Consider the following 27,274-nt stretch of genomic DNA (forward strand, 5'->3'; position numbering starts at 1 on the left):
CACTGCCCAGACTCTAATTCTTTTTTTTTTTTTTTGGGGGGGGGGGTCCGAGACAGGGTTTCTCTGTGTAGCCCTGGCTGTCCTGGAATTCACTCTGTAGACCAGGTTGGCTTCAAACTCAGAAATCCACCTGCCTCTGACTCCCAAGTGCTCCCAGGGCATTAAAGGCGTGCGCCACCACTGCCTCACTCAAACTTCTAATTCTTAACTACAAAGAATCTATAGAAGCAACTTAATAAGTTCTATTTGTAGATACTGGGTTTTTTTTTTTTTCTTTTTTAAATCAATAAGTTAATTGATTTAATTTTTGAAACAGGGTTTCATGATTCCTGGACCAGCCTGGATCTTGCTTTTATCTGAGGATGGCCTTGAATGTCTGATTCTCTTGCTTTTACCTCCAGAATGCTGGGATTGCAGGCATGCACCACTCTGTCTGATTCATGTCATATTAGGGATCAAACTCAGGCTAGTCAGGCACTCTACCAACTAAATTTCCAGCTTGTTGCCTCTTAATATTGCCTATAAATTTAAGAGGAGCCAGGTGTGGTGGTACATTCCTTCAATCCTAGCACTTTCGAGGCAGAGGCAGGTAGATATCTCTATGCAGTTTGAGGTAGCCTGGTCTGCGTAGTGACTTCTAAGCAAGTCAAGGCTACATGGTCAGATGTCACAACAAAACAAAACAATATATGTATATATTTATATATGTTATACACATATATTTGAGAGTAAAGAATGAAGAATTAGAGTGGTGTTTTCTGGGCCATTGTGACTAGTCAGTAAGTTTTCAAAATAGTGTTGTGATAAAATATATTCAACTCTGAACTCCTGCCACAGTCAATATTGTAACTGAAATTGAAATAATTTATTACTATTTAGTATGTTCTAAATGATTGTACCAAGGCTTCTAAGAAAAGAGGAAAGAGAATTGAGTTGAGTAGTATCATTTGTCATATGAAGTTGAGATGGTTACATTTGCTTAAAGATGCATCACTTAGCAGAGAGTTTGGTGTGACATGCTTGTAATCCTAGCATTCTAGAGGTTGAGGCAGGAGGATTATTGCACATTTGAGGCCCTGTAGGGATATATAGTGATTTGAAGGCTATCTTGGGCTTTATAGAAGAAGAGCCTGTCTCAGAAAACTAAAACCAGTCTACTTTTAGAGATTGTGTGTGGTGGAAGTTACGGAGTTGGACTGTGGATGGTGGACTTGTTTGTAGTGGTGATGATTTTTATGTGGTATTTTTCAGGCAGTGTTTAGCCTACTTAGGTCTTGAGCTCTTTTAGGCTCTTGCTGCCCTTAATGAGTAAGGGTTAAAGAGCTGAATCATTCACTGTCTATTTCAAAAGAGGTCTTTTAGTTATCATTGGGGTGGATTTATGTCACTTATCTCCTGAGTTTGGGACAAGGTATGTTTGATTTCAAGTAGGCTTATTTGAACTCAGTTTTGAACCATAGTGTCTGCCTTCTCTTTATTATTTTTTAATGTATCTCTATTTTTGTAGGTTAACCTGGATAAACTAAAGGAAAGAGCACAGAGATTTGGTCTGAATGTCTCTTCCATCTCTAGAAAGGTAATGTGTATGAGCTGTAATTTCTGTTTTTAGAATATTAGAACAGCATGGGAATTAGGAAATGACTTTTGGGAAGTCATTTTGTGAAGCTGACTTTTTAGCACTTCATTTTTATGTCATTTGAATATCACTACCCCACAATTGATTATATTAGATCAACTATTTAACAAAATAATTTTGTTCAATAGATTGGCTTCATATCTTTTACCCAGACTACTAAAACAGCCCATTTCTCTTTGATAACTTTTTTGTTATAGTTTGATCCCAGCGCTTGGGAGGCGGATGGGTTTCTGTAGTGAGGCCCTGTCTTTGAAAAATGATATGGCCTACAGTAATGTTAAAGCATGCTCTAACTATTCTGGTACAGGCATAATGGGAATAAAAGAGAAAACATGCACCTAGAATAAAATTTGGAGTTCATATAGAAATGTTTATGATCCCCGCCCCCTTTAACATCGAAACCTGCTTATCTCTATGCTGTAGATGTACAGCTTGGACACATTAACAATCTGAGGAAACTGTTTTCAGTTTTTGGCTTTTTTGTGAGTGCACATACATTTCAGTTTTTAGCTTTATAACACATTAGGTATTACACAGAAACTTAAAGAACTGTCTTTCCTCTCTTACTCCTGTCTATAGGTCATCTTTCCTCTTTCTCTTTGCTTAGTGAAAGTCATGTCTATTCATGTCTCTACTTCAGTTCTCGGTGAATAGGATACTATTGGTTTAGGATAAGGAAGGTGACAACAGAGGGTGGCACTAGCATTTAGACAATACTTACACAAAAGGTTTCTCATTTAAGCCCCATGGTCTTAAGTAGGCTAACAGACCTCACTTCCTCAACAAAATAAACCGACATAAATAAGGTCTGGCTAAGTGTATCTTACTGCTCACCATCTTGTTTTTCAGTCTGTGTTTGACTGTCAGTTTCCTCCACTGTCAGTTTTACTTGCCTCCAAAAGACATGTTTGTGTAAGTCCTATTGGTGGATGGGACTTGGTGATAGTGAAGAAGCAGTGATTGGATAGAGGGAATGAAGACAGTCAGTTGGTTGATTATTTATGGTCAGAGGACAAGGATTTTGCTAAAAACTAAATCTGAAAAAGCAAACAACCAAGTCTGGATTTAGGTCTGTATATTAACTGTATGTATTTTGAGTAGATTGTTTTGCTTTATTACACATTGACATACTTGGGAAAGTAAAGCTTACTATTTTAGGAAGTTGTATAAAATGCATGTTGATTAAAAAGAACAAGAGCAAGTCTAAGCACTATGCAGAACACTGGAGTATTTGTTTTTCTTCCTTCTCAGGAATATATGGAGCAAGTGGTAATGATTTTTGTGGAGGAGAAGGAAGAAGCATCTATAGCCTTGCTAATTTTAGTTTATCTTCCTTTTTCTTTTCTTGACTATTACCAGACTTTTCCAACACTTGGAGCTTTTCATGTGATTAACCATCTATCCTACTAAGTAATCCTTTTCTAGACTTTTTTATTCTTGTTGGCGGGTGGTAGTGAGGCTAGTGATGGATCGAGTGCAGTGCCATGTATGTGCTTCTCAGGCACTCTGATTGAGCTGGACACTCTACCCCAGCCCTAGATGTTCCTAGGTATTTTCATAAACACACACACATGCACGTACACAACACACAAATGTATGCACGCACGCATGCGCACAGACACGTGTGCCCCACATGCTTATTATTGGCTAGTGATGAGAAATTTAATAGTCTGTTAATTTTGATAAGATTGTCCCTGAAGTACATCCCCCCCCTTCTCTGCCTCTCAAGTGCTGGGATTAAAGGTGTTTGCCATCACTTCTGACTAATAGACACATTTAACTTAGCCATGTTTTAGGTGGATATTATTTAGGGATAAGACTAGCTTAGTTGGTAGAGTGCTGGGGAATCACTCAATTTCATTCCCACCACTTTGTAAACTGGGTGTATAGGACATTCCAATAATAACTCTTAGGAGATAGAAGTGGAGGGTTTGAGGTTCAGCGTCATCTTCAGCCACATTGTGAGGCCAGTTTGGACTACATGAGATCCAGTCTCAAAGAGACTGGGAGGGTTTAATTTTAAAATGTGGGGAAGCAAAGTGAAATTCTGGATGCTGTATCAATAATTATGGGTGGTACATTGCTCCATTTATCATAACTTAAATGTTTGGGAAATTTCTTTTTTTTTAAAGAGTTATTTTATGAGTACACTGTTGCTCTCTTCAGACACGTCAGAAGAGGACATCAGATCTCATTACAGTTGGTTGTGAGCCCTCATGTGGTTGCTGGGAATTGAACTCAGGACCTCTGGAAGAGCATTCAGTACTCTTAACTGCTGAGCCATCTCTCCAGCCCTGGGAAATTTCTGATAGAATTTTCATGGAGGTCATTTGGCCTATTAGCTGCCTCTATTAGTTCTGTTTGGGGGAGGTCAGGAGAGCCTCTGGCTATTCAGATAATGAAGGGTCATTTAGACACTGGTCCTAGTTGTAGGGACTTGATATGGGCTGGCCCAACAGATAATGCAGATCATTAAGCTATTAATTATTTCCTATTCCTGGTTTTCTGGATGGAAAAACAGGGTTTTTCCATCTTTCCCATCGGAGGTACAATCCCACATTGCTCAGCATTCCTGGTTTCTCTGGAGAATTGTGGACATGATGGTGTAGCTTTGTGCTCTGCTCCCAACACTCTGCAAGAACAACAAGTGCTCTTAACTTTTAGTCATAGTTCCAGTCCCATAATGCCCCCCTTTTGATATTTTCTGAACCTTCATGAGAGGTTGATATGCATGTCCCATTCATGGCTGAGCATTCTTAGCACACTAACCAGTCAGGAGTGCCCGTGAGCTGCTGCACTGCAGAAAAGCAGCTTTCTGACTAAGGCCGAGAACAGCAGTAGCCTGTGGGTATAAATACAAGTATTTAGAAGATAGTTTGACAGACAATGTGTCCACTTAGCAAGTCAATAATTGTGGGTTCTCCACCTAGGGATTTTGTCCTCCCTAGCCATGTGCTTTGACCAGGTGTACAGTACCAGGTGTGGATTCCCACATGTGGGGAGTTGGTTACCCACCATATTGGTCATTCCATTATTTCACTCGTGGGCCTGTCTTATTGGTATTGTAGCACACAGAGATCACTACTAGCTAGTGCACTGATGAATTTTAACCACATTCCAGCTCTACTTGGTCTACAATTATGGCACTGTGAAAGCTAGCCAACAGGGAGGAAGTTTTCCAGTCATGTCTAGCTTGATATTTCTGTCTCTGAAGCAAAGTGTGCTGTGTATTCAACACTGAGGTTATGGTGGACAACCAAAAACATCGACAGTTGGCTGTGTTACTTTGGTGGCCTTGAGGGTCTCCCTGGCCAGAAATTCATAGGAAATATATCTCTTACTGGGCATTCAGATATTCATTCTATAACATACCTTCTAGAGGATGCCTTGTTCACCCATGTGGGTGCCTCTATTAAGACACCTTTTTAAAATTATAATTTTAAAATTGTTTGTTTATTATGGGAGTGATGGTTTATGTGATACTATGCTTGTGTATAAGTGTGTTTGTGTGTGTGTAAAAGTCAGGACAGCTTTTATATGTATGCCTGAATGTAAGTATAAGCCTGTGAAGCTAGACCTGGTGGCATGTCTTTAATCCCAGCACGTGGGAGGCAGAGGCTGTAGGTTAGAGGCCAGCTCTTCTACATAGAGAGTTCCGGGACAGCCAGGGCTACATAGAGGGACCCTGATTCCCCCGCTTTCCCCACAAAAGCATGGTTGTGCCCACTACAGAGAGAATCTCTTGTGAATTGTATGGAAACATCACCTGTCAATTAAAAAACAAAACAAAACTCTTGCCAATGAGCTGAGGCAGAAAATAGGAGGTGGGAGTTCTGGCAGAGAGGGAGAGAGAAAGGGAGGGGGAGGGAGGAATTCTAGGAAATAGGAGCTGACTGGTGGTGGTGGGGATTCACGGCAATTCTTGAGGAGACCTTTGTATGAACCTGAGAAGAGGTTAACTAGAATAAAAGGGTAATTAAGTTACAAGCTAATCAGAGAACAAGCCAAAGCTATGGCTTAAGCATTTATTCATATAAATGCTTCCTAGTGTAGGTGCTGGGAACAGAACCTAGGTCCTTTGCAAGAGCACCAACTGTTTTAATTTATGTGTATGTGTGTGCAGGTGTGAGTACAGGAGTTGGTGGAGGCCAGAAACCTCAGATATCCCTGGAGTTAAGAGTTACACACAGTTTGAGCCACCTGATATGAATGCTCTGAAGCATACCTGATCCTCTGAAAGAGCACTATGTGTTCTTTACTGCTCAGCCATCTTTCCAGCCTACTAGCCTATTTTTTGATTGGATGGTTTATTTCCTTATTATAGTTCTTTGTATATTCTAGATACTAATCTTCTGTTAGATTGATAGCTGCGAAGATCTCTTATCCTGTAGATACCTTCTTCATATTTGCTGTACAGAACTTTAATTTCAAGAGATTCCATCTGATTATTTCCTGAGTTATTGGAGTCCTGTTCAGAAAGTCCCTGTCTGTATTTATATCTTGAAGTGAGCTCTCCCTCTCCTCGAGCACTTGTCATGTATTGACATCCTTTATCCACTTGAAGTTGATTTTTGTTTTACAGGTAGATAATCTGGTTCCAGTATGTTGGGGCCTAGGCTGCCCCACTTTGGGCGGCCTAAAATGTCGCAGCCCGAGCAAAATGTTGAGGCCCGGGATGCCCCGCGTTTGGCGGCCACTGTATCCCGGACCAAGCTGCCCCTCCAGTCCGGGGGTCAAGGTTCAGCAAGAGAGAGAGTGAGGGCGGACTGGAAGAATGGAGACCAGACAGAGTGTGTTTCAATCCCGTTTATTCTTCAGTCTCTCTTCCTCTAAGTGTCTCTCAAAAGTGTCTGATTCTCTGCCTTCTGCCTCTGCCTTTTATCTGTCTCACTTCTAAGCCTATCCTTTGATGAAAATGCTGTCTTTCCTTAAGTGTGTACTTTGAGTATCTTGGTCAAAAGTCAAATGGTTGTGGTTGCCTGGCTTGTATCTGGATCCTCTTTTCTAGTTCACTGATCTATATGTCTGGTTTTGTACTAGTGCTGTGTTTTTGTTGTTGCTGTGAGTGTGTGATATAACTTGAAATTTGTGTGGGATACTTCTAGTAGTGTATGTTTGCCCAGGGTTGGTTTGACTATCGTGGGTCCTTTTTGCTTCACATTATTTTAACTTTTTTGTTGTTTCTATGAAGCTTGTTAATTTTGCTGGAGTTGCTTGAATAGGTAGATTGCTTTTGGCCTAAAGTTTTCATTGTTTCCTCTGATGTCTTTTTCTATATGTCATTGTTATATTGGAAGGCTGCTGAGTTTTCATAATTTTTCAGATTATAATAAAACTACATATCATTTCTCCATTCTCTTTCCTCCTTCCAACCCCACCCATGAGCCTTCTCCCTTGCTCTTCCTTAATTAACTGTTAAACATGCATACACATGTTCTCAGCTTGTATAATGGCCCTCATATGTATGATTTATTTTAGGGCCTTTGGTATTAGATAACCACTTGGTGTGCTCTCCCTTGGGAATAAAATTTTCCCTTCTCTCAGCACTCCTTAGTTTAGTGTAGGCTTGTTATTCGTAGCCCTGACCCCCACTTTTTTAGAGAGAGAGAGAGAGAGAGAGAGACAGATACAGACAGAGACACTGACACTGACTTAATCCCAGCCTTCCAGAGGCAGATGAAACTCTTAAGCTCCAGGTCAGTCATGGCTATACAGTGAGATCCTGTCTCAAAAACAGCAAAGGCGACAAAAGCCCAAATCCACCTGGGAGTAGTGGTGAAGCCTTTGGTCCGGCACTTAGAAGACAGAGGCAGGTGGATTTTGAGGCTGACCTGGTCTACAAAGCAAGTCCAAGACAGCCAGGACTCTGTTATATGGAGAAATTCTGTCTGGAAAAAAACAAACAGAAAAACAAAGAAACAATCAAGTAAGTGGATGAGTGAGTAGTGTCACATGGAGGCTTACTTGTCTAGCAGCTCCTGAGAGTGATGGCAGTGACAGCTGTAAATAGCCTGAGTCCTGTCACAATCTAGAACACGCTCATTTCTTTCCTCACGCCCATTCTCTGTGGCTTTTTTGTAGTTTGGTTTGGTTTGGTTTTTTTGAGACAAAGATCTCTTGTAGCTCAGACTGTCTTTGAACTTGGCCTATCTGAGGCCAATCTCCAAATTGATCTGCTGCTGCTGCCAGCTGCCCTACCCAGGTGCTAGTTTTTCTGGTGTTTTATTTTGTTCTTTTTAATTAGTATTTTATTCAAATTTTACTTTTTAATTTCAAGAGCAGATTCTTCGGATAGAAATAATATCTTTGCAATGTTCAGCATTTAGAGTTTATATAAAAACATTGAGTTTTCAAATCCCCAGCTTTGAAGATGTGTCTTGTATTTATACCTATTTATTTTTAATTTCTTATATTTATTTTACAGAAACACATTGAGATTGATTGAAATATTTAATGTGGACTTTAGAGACTATTTTGGTATAGAATTAGCTAGGGTATAACACAGAGGCAGTTACAGAATTCTCACTATCATGCCATTGTGTGGAAGTGATTTTAGAGAATAAGCAGTTGAAAATAATCAGTATTATGAGAGGCCTAAGAGAAGTGGACTCATTAGGAAATAGTGTGTGTCTTCAGAGAAATCCCTTTCTCTTACTTGATTGACACTCCTGGTTCTCTCTCAGTTTTACAGGGTCTTTTGATGGTTGAGCCTAATTATCATACTCTTGTCCCTGTACAAGTGTGTCCTGATCTTGTTGCCTTTTTAAAATAATTAACTCATTAATTAATTTTAGGAGCTGTAGTTTGCTATTTTGCTCAGGATGTCCTCAACAATTGAGTCCTTTGTCATATTTTTGTGTTGTTGAGTTATGCTCGTGAAAGATTCTCACTGCTTTCCTGTTTGAATTCTAAGTATGTAATAGGTTGTCTATGATTCTTTTCCACCTTTTCTTGAAAATTTTTTTTATTGTTTTGTGTATATGGGTATTTTGCCTGCATCTATATCTGTGTGTTTGTAATGCCGTACAGACCAGAGAGGGCAATAGATGCCCTAGAGCTGCAGTTGGAGATGGTTGTAAGGTCTGTGTGAATGCTGGTAGTTCAGCCTGGGTCGTTTGGATAAGCATCCAGTGCTTTTCACTACTGAGTCATCTCTCCAGCCTCCCAGCTTTTCTCTTGACTTTTACAAAGTTCCTGAAGCTGAGATCTTTATTTGTAGTATTTGTGGGAAAATAAGCAGATGGAAGCTTTATTTGGATTTAATGAGAAGATGTTATTGGAATTTTTAAGTAAGTACTTTGTCAAATATAATTGTAATTTCTAAGTATGGTTGTACACAAGTAAAGAACACCATGGTCCTTTTAAGAAACATAGTTCCTGGGCTGGAGAGATGGCTCAGTGGTAAAGAGCACTGACTGTTCTTCCAGAGTTCCTGAGTTCAATTGCCAGCAACCACTTGGTGGCTCACGACCATCTGTAATGGTCATCTGATGCCATGTTTGAAGACAGTGACAGTATACCCACATACATGAAATAAATGCATAAATATTTAAAAAAAAAAAAAAAAAAAAAAGGAAGAGGCTGGTCCTCTTAAAAAAAAAACAAAAACAAAAAAAATCAAGAAACATAGTTCCTGTCAAGGCATGGTAGCTCATACTTTTAATCTTAAGGTGAGTATGTGCATTTAAGACCAGCCTAGTCTACAAAGCAAGTTCCAGTCATTCATGGTTACACAATAGGACCCTGTCTCAACAAAAACAAAGAGAGATACAGCTCCTTAGTCTAGCAAGCTGCTCAGGAGGTAAGAGTACTTAGTATTCAAGCATAACAGCTTGGATTCAGTCCCAGGAACTCATAGTCAAAGTAAAACTGACTCCCTAAAATTGTTCTCTGATCTTTACATGCATGCCATGAACTGTTACATGTGTGCGCATATATACAATATTAATAAATACAGATCTATAAGCCTGCCCTTTTGAGATTCTGATGTACTAGGTTGGTATGACACCAAGAATCTATGTTTTTGAAGTAGTTCAAATAAAAAGATTTCATTCTACATTTCTGAGTGCTCAAATCCCCCTTTTTGCATTGTTATTCTCTGAACATTTTGGGTAAGATAACATTTACTTTTTCTTAAAATTTTACTTCCCTTTATTGACTTCTTGACATTTCTGCCAAGCTCTGCATCTCTTATCCTTGAGAGCAATAGCTTCCTGGCTTCCAAGGGAAGGAGGTGGGGACTTTTAACAGAAATCGGTAATCATGGCTTTGGTTTCACATTGGTTTCACATCCTGCAAAGGTAGAAAACATGGGTCCTTGGGAGTTTGTGATTCTACTGGGCTCTATGTTCTCACGTACTGTTGGCCCCAGAAAGTTGATTCTGCTGTGCCAGAAACTGCTGAACAGGAAAGATGACTATTGTATATGTTTAGGGAATGTTAAAGACCTCTTTACCATGTGTTTGCTAAGGTGGCATGCTTCTTGCTAGTCTATTGCTTCACCTCTAATCTGCCTATGCTATGCATACATAATACTAGTTTTGAGGACCACTTTGTTTTCTCTGCACTGTCTAGCATAAAGGCTCAGGAAAAAACAAGGTCAGATGAGTTTTCAGGAAGCAGGGAGGTGACAGCTGTGTATTTAAGCATTGAAGTGTTTCTGAGAGAAAAGCCATCACCTGTTGTCATTCATCCTGTGAGTATGAAATTGGAAGCTCATTTACCCTGGAGTTTCATGACCTTTACCTCTGGGAAGTCAAGGCCATGTCATATTTATTTCCCATTGTCCCCTGGGCTCTATTTTCCATCCTGTTGTCAGTCACATGGTGGTAGATTGAGGAAGTGTATCCTAAGGCCCTTTTGCCTTAAACCTTAAGTTTGTTTAGAAAATCAGATTAGTCTGAGAACTTCTGGCATCTTAATGCATATTATAATTCATTTCTAGAAAGCACCAGCTACCTACTTGTTTTATTTGCAACATATACTAGCTTGGGGCTGTGGGTAGAGCTGAGTGGCAAAACATTAACGTATTCATGAGCTCACACCCTCATACTGGGGTGGAGAAAAGGTAAGAAGACAATTGTCTTAGTTCACTTAAAGCTTCTTGTCACTCCAAAAGAAAGGTTCCTGAGCGAAGAGTAGCTGTGGTATCTTAGGTTCCTTCTACTCAACTTAGTCTTCAGATTGGAACTTGTCCTCCCTCACATGGTATAAGAGGGCTGATGATGAGTCACTGTGTAGCACCCACCAGCAGGAGGACAACCAGCTCTGGTCTCTCAAGGTAATAGTAAGGATTTTTTCTTATTTGAGTCCAGTAACTACTTTTGTGTTCTTGGGAATTTCTAAGTTTAAAATTCTTCAGTGTGCCTGAATTGCACTTGAGGCTACTGGTGGTTTCTCAGGGTTTCTTTTTATGAACTAGAGTGGTGCTGGCAAGATTGAAGATGGTGAATGTTTGAGTGTTTGAACATCCTGCTCACAGGGCACAACTACATCAAAGTGGGCTGACTCCCTTTGGCAAAGGAAACAGCCTCAGCACAGTTTAGGAGTAGTATTTGTATAGTCAAGATAAAATTAGCAAGTTTTTAAAAATGTTCTTTTAAATTTGATCTTGTGTTTGAAGATAAGTTTGGAAATGAACAAAAGTTTAAACTTGTTTTTGGATAGAGATAATGTTGGTGCTCTGCTGAAAAAAGTAGACAATCACCTTTTTAAAAAATCTGCTGTACTAGCTGCAATTACTGGAGGTAATCTACTATGTACTTAATTTCTGGCTGTAATTTAGGTTTCTATAGCCTTGGGATTATCCTCTAGGCCTCACTCTGAGACTTAAGTATTTCACGACTAAATAAATGCTTAGGCCATAAGCTTTTGCTGTTCCCCCGACTAGCTCATATCTCAATAATCCAGTTTATTCTAGTTCTTTCACTGGTTAGTTACCTTTCCTCAGGTTTACCATCTGCCTCCTCCTCAGAGTTCAACAATCCCTATGTACTTAGGGCAGGGAAGGGGAATGATGCTTTGTCTATGTTTTCTTTTGCTTATTTGTTTGTTTGTTTTGAGACACTGTAGTTCTGGCTGTACTGGAGCTCACTCTGTAGACCCAGCTGGTCTTGAACTCACAGAGGTCCTCCTGTCTCCCAAGTCTTGAGATTAAAAGCATGCCCTACTATACCAGGCTTGGGTGGAGTAAATTCTGTAACCAACTAACCATATCATTTTGCTCCAAGTACTTGGCTCTGATACTGGTTTTATTCTCTCTGGATTTCAAGTGTTTCTGTCTTCTATCTCAGTACTTCTGGCTTTTATTCTTTCCTTTTCCTTCTTCTTTCTACAGTATCATGGATTAAACCCAAGGCCCCAAAGGGGCTAGACAGATGTTGATACCACTAACTAAACTACATTCCTAGCTCTTTCTAGACCCTGTAGATGTGCTTTAAAAAATCCGTGAAGCCCCATCTGGTCAGAATGCACATACACAGAGACAGACAACTGAAACAATTACAAATGAACTTCTGAAATGGAAACTTTGGAAAGTCTGTTGGATGGTGTTTTGTTGAGGCAAACAAGTAAAGGAACATTTAGTTGAAGTGGACATAGGTGAAAGACTAAGGCAGACTCGTGAAGGAATGTTTAGCTGAAGTAGACATAGATGAAAGGATGTTCTGTTAAAGTAAGTACATGAAAGGACATGTAATAAACGATTTTTTGTTAACGTATATGTATTGGTCTGTCTTATATTGTGTTGTTGAGTTGTAATTGTTGGGACTCTATAGAGAGAAACACAAGAAAAAACTTGTGGTGGTGTGTTATAGTTTTTTGTCACTTCTGTGGATTCAGGCTGATTGACAGAGTGATGTTAGCTGAGACAGAGGCACGTGTTGAGACAAGACCTGTGGAGGACCTGTCATGTTTGGAGGCATAAATAGGACTAGATGGACAGTGACGGAGGCTGAGCCTGGCTTGTTTATAGAGCTAGCTGTGTAATGCTTATGGGTCTCACGTCTTTGTAGATCTTTCTTTCCCTGAGAGAGGCACAGCTGAGAACTTTTCTTGGCATTTTTCTTGGTCTCTCTTGTTGACTCGTGTTGAATCTGAGGCCTGGTTGTCTCTGTTAGGTATTTTCATCATGTGAAGTATTTACAAGTAGATAGAGCTGTTGCTATTAACTTGTAAATTGAACTGTCAATATTTAGACAACATAGACAGTTGCTCCAAAGTACCTTTCTAAACAGGTCTACTTCCCCCATGTCCTTCCTTTTCCACTACCTCTGGTGGGTGGTGGGCTAAAAGAGAAGTTGAAGAATTTAAAAACCATCATTAAAAATTGACATTTAAAAAATTAAAATTAATGTGATCCAATGCCCTCTTCTGGTGTGTCTGAAGACAGCTACAGTGTACTCATACACATAAAATAAGTAAATAATTTAGAAAATTCTATTAGGACATCTAGCTGATATGCTTATTGCTTGTAAAGTGCCACTTTGTTTTGGAAAACTATTAAATAGAAGGGATCAGTTTAGATTGTGTAAAGCCACAAATAGTGTATTTTCCTACTTGTTTGTATCTATCTATCTATCTATCTATCTATCTATCTATCTATCTATCTATCTACATACACACACACACACACACACACACAAGAGTTGTAATTCCAAAACAGGGCAAGAAGCTAAGATAAGAGGATTGTTACAATTCAAGGGCAACCTGTGCTACAGAGTGAAACCCTGATAATAACCAAACCACAACAATAACCACTGTAATACATTACAGTACAATACAGTGCAGTACAATATAACTAGTTCATCATGTTTACCTCATATGATAGTTCCTATGTGTTAAACACCTTTTTTGCACATGTGATTCAGAACATTCTTGAGTGTCTTAGTCATTCCTTCAATGAATGGGTCTTTTTCTTTAATATTTCTTGAGGCTTTTGTAAATGTAAAAGGAAAACAAGGATAGAAGTCAATTTTGAAAAGTTGAGAGTACCTTCTTTTTTTTTTTCTTTTTTTTTTTTTTTTTTGGTTTTTCGAGACAGGGTTTCTCTGTTTAGTCCTGGCTGTGCTGTCCTGGAACTCACTCTGTAGACCAGGCTGGCCTTGAACTCAGAAATCCGCCTGTCTCTGCCTCCCAAGTGCTGGGATTAAAGGCGTGCGCCACCACCGAGAGTACCTTCTAAAGCCTTGGTTTGCACTGTTGCAGAGGACCAGTGTGTTCCCTAAACCTATGTGCGCAGCTTATAAAGGTCTTGAAGTCACAATTCCAGAGGATTTGACGCCCTCTTCTGGCCTCCTCAGGCATGTACACATATTCACACATTTAAAAATAAAAAATAAACCTTTAAATAAAATACATGTTTAAAAACAGTGATGATGATTCATGAAAGCTTAGCAAATGCAGATTGCACTTCTGCCCTGCGTGCTCTCGCTCGTTCGCTTTCTCTCTCTCCCTTTCTTTCTTTCTTTCTTTCCTTCCTTCCTTCCTTCCTTCCTTCCTTCTTTCTCCTTTTCATCTTTTTTGGTAATGGTCTCATTCTATAGCTGAGGCTTGTTTTAAAGTTGTGATGAACCTCGTTTTACTAAGCGCTGGAGTTATAGGCATGAGCTACCCTATCCAGACTGTCCTGTTCTCTTTCTTGTTGCTATTGATTTAACTCTCTCTCCCCTTCCTCCCTTTCTTTCTTTCTTTTTTCTTTCTTTCTCTCTCTTTCTCTCTCTCTCTCTTTCTCTCTCTTTCTTTTTTTTTTTTTTTTTTTTTTTTGACAGAGTTTCTCTTTGTACCAGTGGCTGTCCTAGAACTCTCCTTCTGTAAACTAGGCTTGCTTCAGACTCTCAAAGTCTGAGATCCATCTGCCATTGCCTCCCAAATACCGGGATTGAAGGACTGCACCATGACCACTTGGAGCTGTTGATTTTTCTCATGTTTTTCTCCCTCTACCAGGAAGGTCCCAGAGATTGAACTCAGATCATTAGGCTTGACAGCGAGTGCCTTTACCTGCTGAGCCATCTTGCCACCACCCCTGTTCTTTTTATATGGGTGCACTCTCTTCTGTACAATTATTAAATCATAAATGAGGTTGTGTGTGTGTGTGTGTTTTGCTTGCTTGCTTGCTTGCTTGCTTGCTTGCTTGCTTGCTTGTTTGTTTGTTTTTTAGTCCTGGAGAAATTTTAATTTTGCTAGGCGACTTCTTTACAATTTTTTAAAATTAAATTCTTTCTTTTTTTATTATTATCAAATCGTAATTTTTACTTTTTAACACAGGGGTTATAAACACAAAAATGCAGGATGTGGGGAAGGGGATGACACAGGAGCATAGGTGTTCAGGGGGAGTACAGATACTTTTCAGAACAAGGTATCAACTGGGTGCAGGTTCAGGGGACAGGTGACTATGACTCTGCCTATGATTCACTTGTCCTTATCTATGTTGGTACTATCCACCAAGGCTGCCTATTTACAAGGTCTATGGCTACTTGGGCTGGTAGATTTCTACAAAAGCTGCCTGTTTACAATAGCTTATAGCCATCTGTTTCAGCGTTTTTCCACAGAGACCCAAGACTTTGTGTTAGCTTGTTTGTTTTTTTAAGATAGGGTCTATTTAGTTCTGGCTGTTGTTATGTAGACCATGTGCTGTGCTTCCCAGTGCTGTGTTTAAATGTTTTAAATACAGTTTTTAAAAACAAAAGCAAAGACATAGTAGTTAGGTGCCAGAAGGTTTGTGTATGCTAAAATTATTGGCATCGGGGATATTGTGTTTTCGGTCTTGGGGAATGAGAAGACTGAGGAAATAGAGGTATATGGGCTAATTTAAAAACCAGTGCCTGTGTTTGGTTGATGAGGACCGGTTTCTCCTTTATTTTGGATGTAAATTGACTGTTTTGAGTTTACATTTGATGGGGAAATAAAGTGTTTCAGAGTGAAACATTTCTTTTTCTGAACAGGAGTATTTATGAGAAGAAAAAAATGTGTTTAGAGATGAGAGATTGAGGGAGTGATGGTGAAGGACAAGGTTTACACGGTTCTCTAGGAGGAGGGTCTCCGCTGCTTGCACACACACAAGCCCATTTATGTACCTGAGCATGTCCTAGGGGAACATTGGCTTGGTAAATGCAAAGAGGTGTGCATTGATTGTGCTAATTTTCCTCAATCAAGATGGGCCTTGTTAACCAGTGAATCAGAGCCTGTCAGTTAGGATGGAGTGACATTTATTGTATGTTTGTTTCCTCGAGGTGAGGGAGACCCTAAGAACTGTGCTGATTTACTGGTGGATTGCTATTCCCTGCTGCAGGGCAAGGGCAAGGGAAAACAGCTCCTGAGGGTTCTTGGCTGGGGAGGGGAAGGCAGGCAGAGTGTTTATTAGAACTGAGGAAGAGTATTTGGAGAAGAGGCTTTACCTAACTGATAGCTTCAGATCTGAATAAAAAGAGACTCATAAGGAGTGTGTGGTATTTAGTCAGGATCTTTTCCTGGCTCATTCTTCCCTCATCTTTCAGTTAAAAGGGAGATTTAGACTCTTCCATCAGAATAAAGAAGTAGGAAAAGGGCTGCCTTCCCAACACACACAGACTCTCTCTCTCTCTCTCTCTCTCTCTCTCTCTCTCTCTCTCTCTCACACACACACACACACACACACACACACACACACACACACACACACAAAACTTACCAAATGGTGGCACATACCTGCAATCTGCAATGTACCTGCAATAGAAGCACTTGGGAGGAGGAGCTGGAGTTCAAGGCCAGCCTAGGTTACAGAAGACCTTCTCAAAAAAACAAAGGGTTAGGGGGAAGGTTCAGTGAGGAAAGGCACTGGTGACCTGAGTTCCACTCCCAGAATACACAAAAAAATGGAAGAGAACTGACAATACAGAGGCGACCTATGACCTCAGGTGCCCCCATGTTATACACATAATACTAATAACAATATAATAATAACAACAACGATAATAATAAATACCAAAAAATGGGACTGGCTCCTCATATTCCAGATGAATGTAGGTTTTGTAGTGGGATTTGTAAGGGAAGTGGCCCTGAGGTTTATGATTTCTATAATACTGTTTCAGCTGTAGTTTATTATTTTGTGTCTTGATAGCTGTTCTTTTATTGTAGAGTTGAAGATTTTCTAAAATGCTCATAGTGGTAGTAATTGTTGGTCTAGTCCCTCCTCCTACCAATGAAAATGTTCTTTTGATTTCTCCAGAAACTGGCTGCTGTTATTTAAAAACAAAACCAAAAAACCAAAATCTCCATTTATTTCTCTTTGGGGTTGTTTGTTTGTTTGTTTGTTTTACCCCCTCTGTGACAGGGTTTCTCTGCAGCTCTGGCTGTCCTGGAACTCAATCTGTAGACCAGGCCGCCTCAAATTCAGAGATACCTGCCTGCCTCTGCCTCCCCAGTGCTGGGACCAAAGGTATGTGCCACCACACCCAGCTCTCCTAAATTTTAATCTTAGTGGCAATTGGCAAAATCAAAAATACTTGGGTACCTTGACTTGAGTAGTGAAAATGTAATGGAATTTTTTGTTGGAAACCTTTTAACCATGCGTTAAAACATTTCAACAGATGGAATAGCCAGTTAGCAAAAGTTAGAAACATTTGGGGAAAGTTCAGTATGAGATGAGTGGTAGCTGGAGTCCTTTCCCCACAGCCTTAGACAGTAGGAAGCAGTTGGTGGGGTAGGAGATGGGGTACAGTGTTGACACAGTGATAGAACAGTGTAGGTGTGGGTAAAAGTAATTGACAGATGCTTCTAGGTAAGGGTCTTGTGATCTCTCTGCTGGGAATTAAATGCAGTGTACTGTTCTTCCAAAGATATGTTTATGTAAAATACCAAATTAGGAAAAGTGATTTTTTTTTCTTTTTTTGTTTGTTTTGTTTTTTTGTTTTTTGAGACAGGGTTTCTCTGTGTAGCCCTGGCTGTCCTGGAACTCACTCTGTAGACCAGGCTGGCCTCGAACTCAGAAATCCGCCTGCCTCTGCCTCCCAAGTGCTGGGATTAAAGTCGTGCGCCACCACCGCCCGGCGAAAAGTGATTTTTTAAGTGTTTGGGATTCCAGTCCTGGGTGATTCTGCTGTTTACAATTTATGAGACTTTTGTTCTACAAGGTGCTTAATCTCTTTAAGCCTGAGTTTTCTGTTTATGAAATGAAGTTGTTTATAATGCCTAATTCATAGGATTATTACAAGAATTGAGATGCTGTGTATGATACCAAGCACATAGAAGCGCTCAGATTAGTATTTCTGATCAAGGACAAGACCCTCTTTTTTTCTTAGAACCTGCTTGCCATTTTTAGTAGTTCAGTAATTTGATAAATACCCTTCTGTAGACTTGGTTTTGCTTATAAAGAAAAAGCTTACAGAAACTAGTGGGTAATGATTTATTCTGATGATGCTGGGTGACTAAGTAGTCTGTGTAGAGGTCATCCCTGTCTCACAGCCCCTGAGAAACCTTACCTGTACTTACTGAACGGAAGGAGTCTAAGATCTGGCGAGTGCTCGCTCTGGCTGTATGAAGAGATGGCTAAATTGAACAAGCACAGAGTGCTGGAAAGCTGCCCTGACTTTGCTTAGAGAAGTGGCTGCTGTGGTCACAGGTACTCAAGTGTAAGGTATTGAAACATCTCTGTGCATCTGTAGGTCTCTTGATTATCTTTGCTTTGGCCTCTGGTTGTGGAATACTCAGAGACATAGTATGCCTGTAGAATGTGAATTCTTGGAATTTAAACAAAAATCATTAAAAATTTGAACAAAAATCTAACCTAAAAGAATCTCACAGAAGCACATTCAAAAATGAAAACAAAAAGTCTGGCCGGGCGGTGGTGGCGCACGACTTTAATCCCAGCACTTGGGAGGCAGAGGCAGACTGATTTCTGAGTTTGAGGCCAGCCTGGTCTACAGAGTGAGTTCCAGGACAGCCAGGGCTACACAGAGAAACCCTGTCTCAAAAAAACAAACAAACAAACAAACAAACAGTCCGATCCCAGCAAGAGGAACTCTGAGTTGGAGGTAGCTGGGTCTACATAGGAAATGCCAAGACAGGTAGGGCTATATAAAAAGACAACTAAAAACTATCCCATCTGCCTTCTCCAGCACTGTTTATGGAGAACTGGCATATACTTGGGTGAGGACCTAAACACAGCTTCGTTGTATCCTATTTTGTTATTTCCTCTTTTACCATCTTTCCTAATTATGCCCAGTCCCTAGCAGCTGAAATCTCAGCACCTCCTGCCACAGCTGCTGAGATTACATACAAGTGGCATGCCCACCCACCTTAGTCAGCTGCAGCCTGGTTCTTTAAAACAGCTTAAAGAGAATGACTGGCTCCTTCCAACTCAATGTAAGCTGAAATATTCTCCCTGGTTACTAGTAGACGTGAATTTCACAACTGCTTAGAAAGTATCCAGAGCCTCTTGCAGATGACTGTACTTGCCTCCTGTATAAACAGCTCAGTGGTTACAAGCACACTGGCTGCTCTTCCAGAGGCATAGATTCACACCTACATGGTGGTTTACAACCAAGTGTAGCTCTGGTTCCAGGAGATCCAATACCCTCTTCAGATCTCTGCTCATTTGGCACACATACGATGACAGACATGTTCAGGAAGAACATATAAAAATAATCTTTAGAATTTTTTTTAAGTTTCTTTTCTTTTCTTTTTTGGTTTTTGGTTTTTCGAGACAAGGTTTCTCTGTGTAGCCATGGAACTCACTCTGTAGACCAGGCTGGCCTCGAACTCAGAAATCGCCTTCCTCTGCCTCCAAGTGCTGGGATTAAAGGTGTGCGCCACCACCGCCTGGCAAGTTTCATATTATTTAGAGCTTTCTGTGACTCTGGATAGTTCAAGCAAGCCCTTTACTTTCTTAGCAAATTTCTCAATATAGTTCTAGCCTTCTGGCCCCATTCTCCCTCCCTCCCTCCCTCCCCTCCTTTGCATATATATTGGGACTTGTGAACAGTGGACATGTAGTTCAGTTATCTTTTACCAACTTACTTTCTATAGGAATTATTCAGTGGAATGTTTTTTCTTTATCTGCATTGCCAGCATTTATTGAGTAAAAATTTGTTTTACATGTGTTTCTTTTAAAAGTTATTTTTTAAAGCTTATTTTATTTAAATGTATGTGGGCTCACATATATATGGAGGCCAGAGGTCCCCTTCAGGTGCTATTCAGGTGCCAGTTTATATCTGTCTCTGTCTGACTGTCTGTCTCATACAGGACAACTTGGAAGAATCAGTACCAGGAATCATTCTCAAGTGGTCAGGTGTGGCTTTTATCTGCTAAGCCCTCTAGCTGACTACACTGTATTTTCTGAGGAGTCTTTCATTGGCTTTCATGGAGCTTGCTAAGTAGGTTAGGGTGACTTGGGGCCAGTGAACCCTAGAAATTCCTGTCTCAGTGTTGGGATTACACACACAGTTCTTTACCCAGTTTTTTATGTGCCAGGATTAAACTTATGTCCTTACATATGTACAGCAAATAATTTACTGTGACTCAGCCATTAGTTTTTGTGACAGTGTCTTGCTGTGTCACTCCTACTGGCCAGGACCTCATTATAGCACAGCCTTCCTGTAGACCCAGTACTATTCGTCACTATGCCTGACCTTTTCATTGGACTTAAAGGTAATGAGGCCCTACTTAAAATAAAAATTTTAGTTGTTCTTAGTACTATATCTTAACTGTATTTGTCTCCTATCACTGTAAGAAAACACTTGAGGCTGAGTAATTTGATAAAGAAACTAGCTTAGCTCAGTGTTTTAGAGGCTGAATGTTCAAACAGCAACAAGGGTCCCACATCTCCCTGGTTGCCTTACATCTTGGCTGGAATGTTTCAGGAGGGAAAAAGAAATCACATTTCCAAACAGGAAGTAAAAACATGACTCGGAGGTTAGATTAGATGTTTTTTTCCCTTTGAATAATTTGCTTTCACAAGAATCAACTTAGAGTTCTGTAAAAACAACCTAATCTTTTCTGAAATGATACCACCCTTAACCTAGACAACTCCTGTTATGTACAACCTCTTAAAGATCTCACCACTTCCTGCTACTGTCACATTCCTAGTCCCAGAAGAGTCCTTGGAGTCAAAGTGCACCTAAATCATATTACTAGGTGGTTTATCTTCTGTTTTTTTCAAGATAGGGTTTTTCTGTGTAGCTCTACTGTCCTGAACTTAACTTTGTAGAACAGACTACCCTCAAACTCTCAGAGATCCGCCTGCTTTTTTTCTAAGTTCTGGGATTAAACATGTGTGCCACCATGCCCAGGTGGGTATTTATTTTATTTTCTGTCTTTAGAGTTTGTGTGATCTTTGGCTCTTGATAGAAGGTTAGCTTCATATTATAACCAATAAATTACAGTGTTATTCCTGTAAACTTTGTAAATAGAGACTAACTTGTTTTGCTGTTGTCTTTGTCCATTGACAGTCTGAGGATGATGAGAAGCTGAAAAAACGGAAGGAGAGATTTGGGATTGTGACAAGTTCAGCTGGAACTGGAACCACAGAAGATACAGAGGTGAACTTTATTTAGCATGCTTCATAGAGCTAGTAATAAAATCAAACAATAACAACAAAACAAAAAACCAACAGAATTGTTTGTGTAAGCACACACACACATGCACACATGCCCTTGAGTGTTCAGGCTTCTGTGTGAAGGTCAGAGGACAACTCTAGAGAGTCATTCTTGATTATGTGTCCTGGAGACTGAGCTCAGGCTGGCCAGCTTGCTTCTCATTTCCCTAGTCCTCTATAGAGCTCTTAAAAGAAGACATTGAGAGGGGAGGCAAAAGTACCTCCATTTCCATAGCCTACCCTTTCCCTTGTTAATGTAATATCTTCAGTAATCCTGTGAGAGTTTTATACAGTGTGTTTTGATCATATTCACCGCCAGTTCCTTCCAGATCTACTTACTACCCACCTCTCTACAAAAATCCACAGAGTTATGTATATACTCAGGTACCAGGGCTAGCGGATGGACTCATAGGGCCATCCACTAGAGCCCTACGGGAACCTGTAAAGAAAACTGGCTCTTCCCCCAGAAGCCATCAGCTCTTAGTACCTCTTCAGTTTGGGGTGGGAGTGCTTGAACTTCTTCCTGCTCCATGCTGGAATGTTTACTAGCTTGATTTTATGCAGATCTTATGTGGACAAGCACAGCTGCTATGTGAGTCATGTCAAAAAGACATCGTTCTCTAACCTGGCTCTTACTGTCTTTCTGCCCCCTCTTGTACAATAGTCCCTGGGCATCGGGGATGTTCTGTTATAGATGCCATTTGTGGCTGAGTACTCCACAGACACTTACTCTCTACACTTGATCAGTTGTGCGTTTACTGCCATCCATTGTACAGAAACCCTCCCTGTGATGAGGTCTAAAGGCTAAACAATCTATAGGTAGGTAGAGAGAGAGGGATTTGAAGGTAATGTGATACTGTGTCCATTTAGCAGAAGAATAATAGTGGGTTCCTTCCTAAGGTCTGTGAGTGCTCTAACCATGGGCTTTTGGTCAGATTTACAGTACTAGGTATGCACTGGTATTGTACATACTGTGGGGCAGGCTTAAATCCAGTCCATGGGCTCTTAACCACTCTCTAGCCAAAATTCTTGCTTGGGCACTTAAGTAGGCTAGGCATAGGCTGCTAAACAAAAAGCCTAATGTTTTTGTTTGTTTCTTTATTAAATAATGTTTTTTATACAGTATGTTTTGATCATATTCTTTCACCTCTCCCAACTCCTCCCAGATTTTCCCCAACTCCCTACTACCTGTGTTGTATGTTCTTTCTCAAACACAAACAAGAATTAAAAAATAAAATCAATAAAACAAAAAATATCAACCAACCAACCAATCAACCAACCAAAAGACTTCCGTGTAATCTGTTTTGTGTTAGCTACCTACTCTTGGGCATGGAGGTTGTCCTGGAGTGTGCTTGATATGTCTAGAGACAGTCCATTAGAGAAAACCGAATTTTCCCTTCCCAGCTTGTATCAATTGCAAATAGCTTCTTTTATTTGTTGGGATGGCTTAGAGTGAGACAGAGTTTCTCCGTGTAGCCCTGGCTGTCCTGGAACTCACTTTGTAGACCAGGCTGGCCTCAAACTCAGAGATTTGCTTCCCTCTGCCTCCTAAATAAATACTGGAATTAAAAGCATGCACCACCACTGACTGACATTGTAACTTCGTTACAACAGTTCTTCCTCCAAACTCTCCCATATACTCCATCCCTGCTCTCTGTCAAATTCATGACCTCTTTTTTAACTAAAAAAGGCTGACAGTTTGACACTCCACAGTCAATTGGTATAGTGTGCTCTTCCCTGGGAAAGACCACCTCTCCCAATCCCAGCTTTGCCAGTTGCTTGTGGTTCTTTGTGTAGGATTGAGCTTCGTGGGCTTTTCCCCTGCCCACTTCAGCATGTCCACTGGTGTCCTTGTTCAGCCCAGGATTGGGCATTTGTGTTGGTGAAAGTAGTTTTGTTTTTTAAAACAAGGTCTTCACTGTCATCCAGTCTGGTTTTGTACTTGAAGCAGTCCTCCTGCCTCAGTGTCCTGAGTGCTAGGATTAGTCATGTTTCATCATGTTCTGCCTTAGTTTTGGTTTTTATTTATAGGTGTGTGTGTTAGATTCCCATGGAGGCAAAAACAGAGCTAGAACTAGTGGTGATTGTCAGCCACCTGATGTGGTCGCTGGGGACCAAAGTTGGGTCTTCTGCAAAAACAGAAAAAATGCCTTAACCATTAAACGTTTTCCCACCCCAGTCTTTCCTTGTCTTCCCCTTTCCAGGGTCTCATTGTGTAGTTTCTATGTAGACTAAGCTAACATTGAACTTGCAGAGACTCTCCTCATCTGGAGATAGTGTTTTAAAAATGAGTGTTTTTACTCTGAATCTTGGAAAGGTTTTTGGTTTTGTTTCATTTGCTTCCCCTGGTCCACTGTGCGTGGTGTCTCTGTTTGTGTGCAGATGTGCATGTAGAACATAAAGGTTCTACATAAATGTTGAGTGTCTTCATTTCTTTTCTTTTCTTTTTTTTTTTTTCTTTTTGTTTTGAAATGGTGTCTCACTGAACCTGTAGCTCACTAGTGGGTTAGGCTGACTAGTTAGTGAGCTCCAGGAGTCTGCCCATCTTCCTTTACTCAGTGATAGGTTACAGGCATGTGGCAATCTGCCCAGCTTTTGTATGGGTCCTGATGGTTGTTTGTACAATATGCATTTTACCATTTGAACCATCTTGCTATTCCCTGAAGTCTTTATAAATAAGCATATATACCATGAAGATTATAGATCACGGCCTGGAGATATAGCTCAGCAGTTAAGAGCACGTGCTTCTTTTACAGAGGACCTGTGTCCAATTCCTATCATCTACAGGGGCACATAACATGTATGCAGACAAACAGTCGTGTACATAAAATATATAAGGTCGGTTTATGCTTTTCACTAGGGAAACATTTAAAAAGTGTAGATTTTGTGCTACTGAAATAAAATACTATCTATAGGTAATACCTGATTACTTACTGATTTACAAGATGCATTTACTTCTTCTGATCAACATTGTCTCCTACGTGTAAATTTTTACTAAGTCAGGTATTCACTAAGTGGGTACATTGGCTTTTGCATGTTAGAGGTTGGTAGAAACAATGGCTTTGGTTGGAAGTCATGGTCTATAAGAGAAGCCAGTGCAGTTTATGTGGACCAAAGGATTTAAAGAGTATTCTGCTTTAAAACAAAAAACCAAAGAAACAAAGGAAGGAAGAAAAGAAGGAAATCTGTATGAAACCCACAGTGTGAGTTGACTCCAGAAAAGTTGCCTGTGTTCTGGGCAGTAGTTGAAAATGAAGGTGAAGGTCACAAGTGCCTTTTCCTCAGCCGCACGTGATAGACTGTGTGCCCACTTTCCAATACTCCCTTCTTCATGATAATAATGTACACAACTTCCGAGCCTCATTGTGCTCACCTGCTAGTGGTGTTACTGTGTGACCCTGGTAGTTGAGTAGGTATCTAAAAGTAATTAGGAGTATCTGTCATGTTTAGAGGCATGATATATCGCACTATTTTACAACATGGGAGCTGCTGAATAATACATGAATACCCGAGGGGATTCAGACGTGAGGGAGAAGGCTTGATTTGAGAGGGGGCGGGGAGAGAGAGAGAGAGAGAGAGACAGACAGAGAGAGACAGAGAGACAGAGACGTGCCCTTCCTTTTCCAGTGTATTCTCTTGGCATTGAAGAGTTAGCCTCTCTGTGGATGGTATTGTTTAACTCTTTGTTCTCTGAAGTCTCCCATCTTCCTACTGATTGTAAGGAACTCTACATTTCTCTGCCATGCTTTTCTTCACCCTTTCTTCCCTTAACCCACTTTCCTTCTCATTCTTTGTTTGGTTAACCTTATGTATATGTGCAGGTGTGTTTAACCTTATGCTATATGTGTGCCTGTGTTTAACCTTATGCTATATGGGTCTATTTAACTTTATGTATATGTGTGCGTGGCTCTGTCTGTCTTCAGTCTCTTACCTTTCTTTTTTACTAAGCCTCCCCGGTTCTGACTGGATAACATGAGGGATTCTGGAATAAAGTCTCTGGCTTGAAGTCAGGGCCAGGTCTTCTTGGGCCTTTTGACAATTAATTCGGGTTTGGTTTGAAAGATTCCAGGAACTTAACCTGCTATTATCTTGCAATCTAATTTTTTTTCTTTTTGCTTTTTGTTACAGGCAAAGAAAAGAAAAAGAGCAGAGCGTTTTGGGATTGCATAATGAAAAGTTCATGCTTTCTGCCCCATAGTGGTTTCATTTCTCAAATTTTTTTTGGTTTTATACACACACACACACACACACACACACACACACACACACACACACACCCCTACCCCTACCTATCTACATACACAGTCATGTGCCTCACAGTGAGGAAGCATGTACATTTGGTACATCCTTGAATTCAGTAGCAGTTTTATTTAACTGCTCTTCTGCATTTAAGATTGTTGTGGTTTTTGTTTTTAATTATTTTTGCTTATTAATAAAAAAGGAGGAAAAGAAAATGTGTTTTATTAGGTGTTTTATTAGGTGTTCCTTTTAAGTTCCTAAAACCTGATTAGACCACGTGGAGTGTCAGTAGGAAATATTAGGGGGAATTAACTGTAACGCCTTTATCCTGTAGAAAAAGAAGATAAAGAGGAGGTTTGGGTCTACCATTTAAGCCTGTTATCTTCTTCATACTCCAGATATGCTTTTATTTTATCTTTCAAAATGAGGCCAAGTCACCCCAAGTCTTTGTTTCGGATGAAGCAACCCATTCTGATAAGGTAGAGAAAAGCCTTGGGGGTTTTAGGAAATGTAAAAGATAAAATTCAGCGCTGATGATCGGTTGCCTTCTACTTTGAATGAAGCCTAACTGTATAAAACAGAATCCCTGTTTCCAGGGTGGCCTGACGTGGTCCTGTCTGTGGTAGCAGAAGTCACTGTGTGGGACCTAGCTCAAGAAGGTACATGGGCTGACCATGCCTCAGGTCTGAGCATAGAAATCCAAAGCATGGCATGACTGGGTGTCAGAGATGTTAAGCATTGTTGGGACAGAAGTGGAACAAGATGCCTCTGTGTGTGTGTGTGTGTGTGTGTGTGTATACTCACTGCCCCCATCCCAGTACTGGGGATCAAGCACAGGGCTTGTACCTTCTGGATAAGTACATTACTACTGCACAATGGTACAATGGTCCCAATCTTGTTTCCACTTTATAGTCAGGTTCTGTGCTAGTTTGTCCTCATCTCTTACAGTTACAGTGGTAGCATGTCTAGGATAACGTTAAATTTCCTTAGTCACCTCCTTAAAAATGGTTTGGCTCTGAGCACATTGCTTGTTCTCTGTGTAGATATGTGCCACTTGGCCTTTTTGATGTGTTTAAGTTCTCCATATACCTTCCTTTTTTCTCCTGTTTTGTTTTATTTTGTTTTTTTGTCTTTTGTTTTGTTTTGAGATAGATCACACTGTAGCCTGGCTTGGGATATGCTGTGTGTGTAACCTTCTTGGAGCTGTGATTACAGACAAGCAGCAGCACACCTGCCTTGGCTTTCTCTTTCTAATCCCTATATTTCGGTATTAATAAATGCTTCCTTTGGGAGATTTCTTTGGAAAGGTCATAAAAGTTCCCTTATCTGAAAACTTCAAGAGCACGCCTTTCATCCAACCACTTAGGAGGCTAGGGAGGTAAGGCAGGCAGATGTTGAGTTCAAGGCTAGCCTGGTCTACAGAGTTCCAGGACAGCCAGGGTGCAGCTGTAATCACAGCTCTCATGGAGCACAGGCAGTTTCAAAGCCAGCTGCTGCATATTCTCTGGCTCCTAAGAAAGGTGGGAACCTAAGTTTAGATACTTTAGGAAAATTTCTATGGAGAATGATGAAAGGTTGCCCACCAATTGTGGAGTTTGTCTCCTCTGAAACTTTGGGAAAACTTAACAGAAGAAAAAGTTGATGTTTTGTCATCACCTCAGCCAAACGTTTTAGTTGGGGTGTCTCTCTTCCCATCAGTCTGTGAGCCTCCTCAGCAACTTTTTTAGGGAAGACTATATAACCTCCTCTCTGCAATGTCTTCTTCTGAAAACAACCATAGAAAATTGCTGTTCTGTTTCAGGAGACAGAGTATAGATTCAGTAGTATTTATA

General features: G+C 40.3%; 1 protein-coding gene across 5 annotated transcripts in view; it reads left to right on the forward strand.

The window, feature by feature from the left end:
- Positions 1–25,657, forward strand: part of Sarnp (SAP domain containing ribonucleoprotein) — a 52,483-nt gene extending 26,826 nt beyond the window's left edge. For all 5 annotated transcript variants that reach the window (XM_076920700.1, XM_076920702.1, XM_076920701.1 and 2 more), the window contains 3 exons: positions 1,508–1,576; positions 21,058–21,147; positions 25,332–25,657. In XM_076920700.1, coding sequence (XP_076776815.1) covers positions 1,508–1,576; positions 21,058–21,147; positions 25,332–25,373 — 201 coding nt within the window. In that variant the 3' untranslated portion in view covers positions 25,374–25,657. The remainder of the gene's footprint in view (positions 1–1,507; positions 1,577–21,057; positions 21,148–25,331) is intronic.
- The last annotated feature ends 1,617 nt before the right edge of the window (positions 25,658–27,274 follow it).

This window comes from Arvicanthis niloticus, chromosome 22 (genome assembly GCF_011762505.2).
Source record: "Arvicanthis niloticus isolate mArvNil1 chromosome 22, mArvNil1.pat.X, whole genome shotgun sequence".
Lineage (NCBI taxonomy): Eukaryota > Metazoa > Chordata > Mammalia > Rodentia > Muridae > Arvicanthis > Arvicanthis niloticus.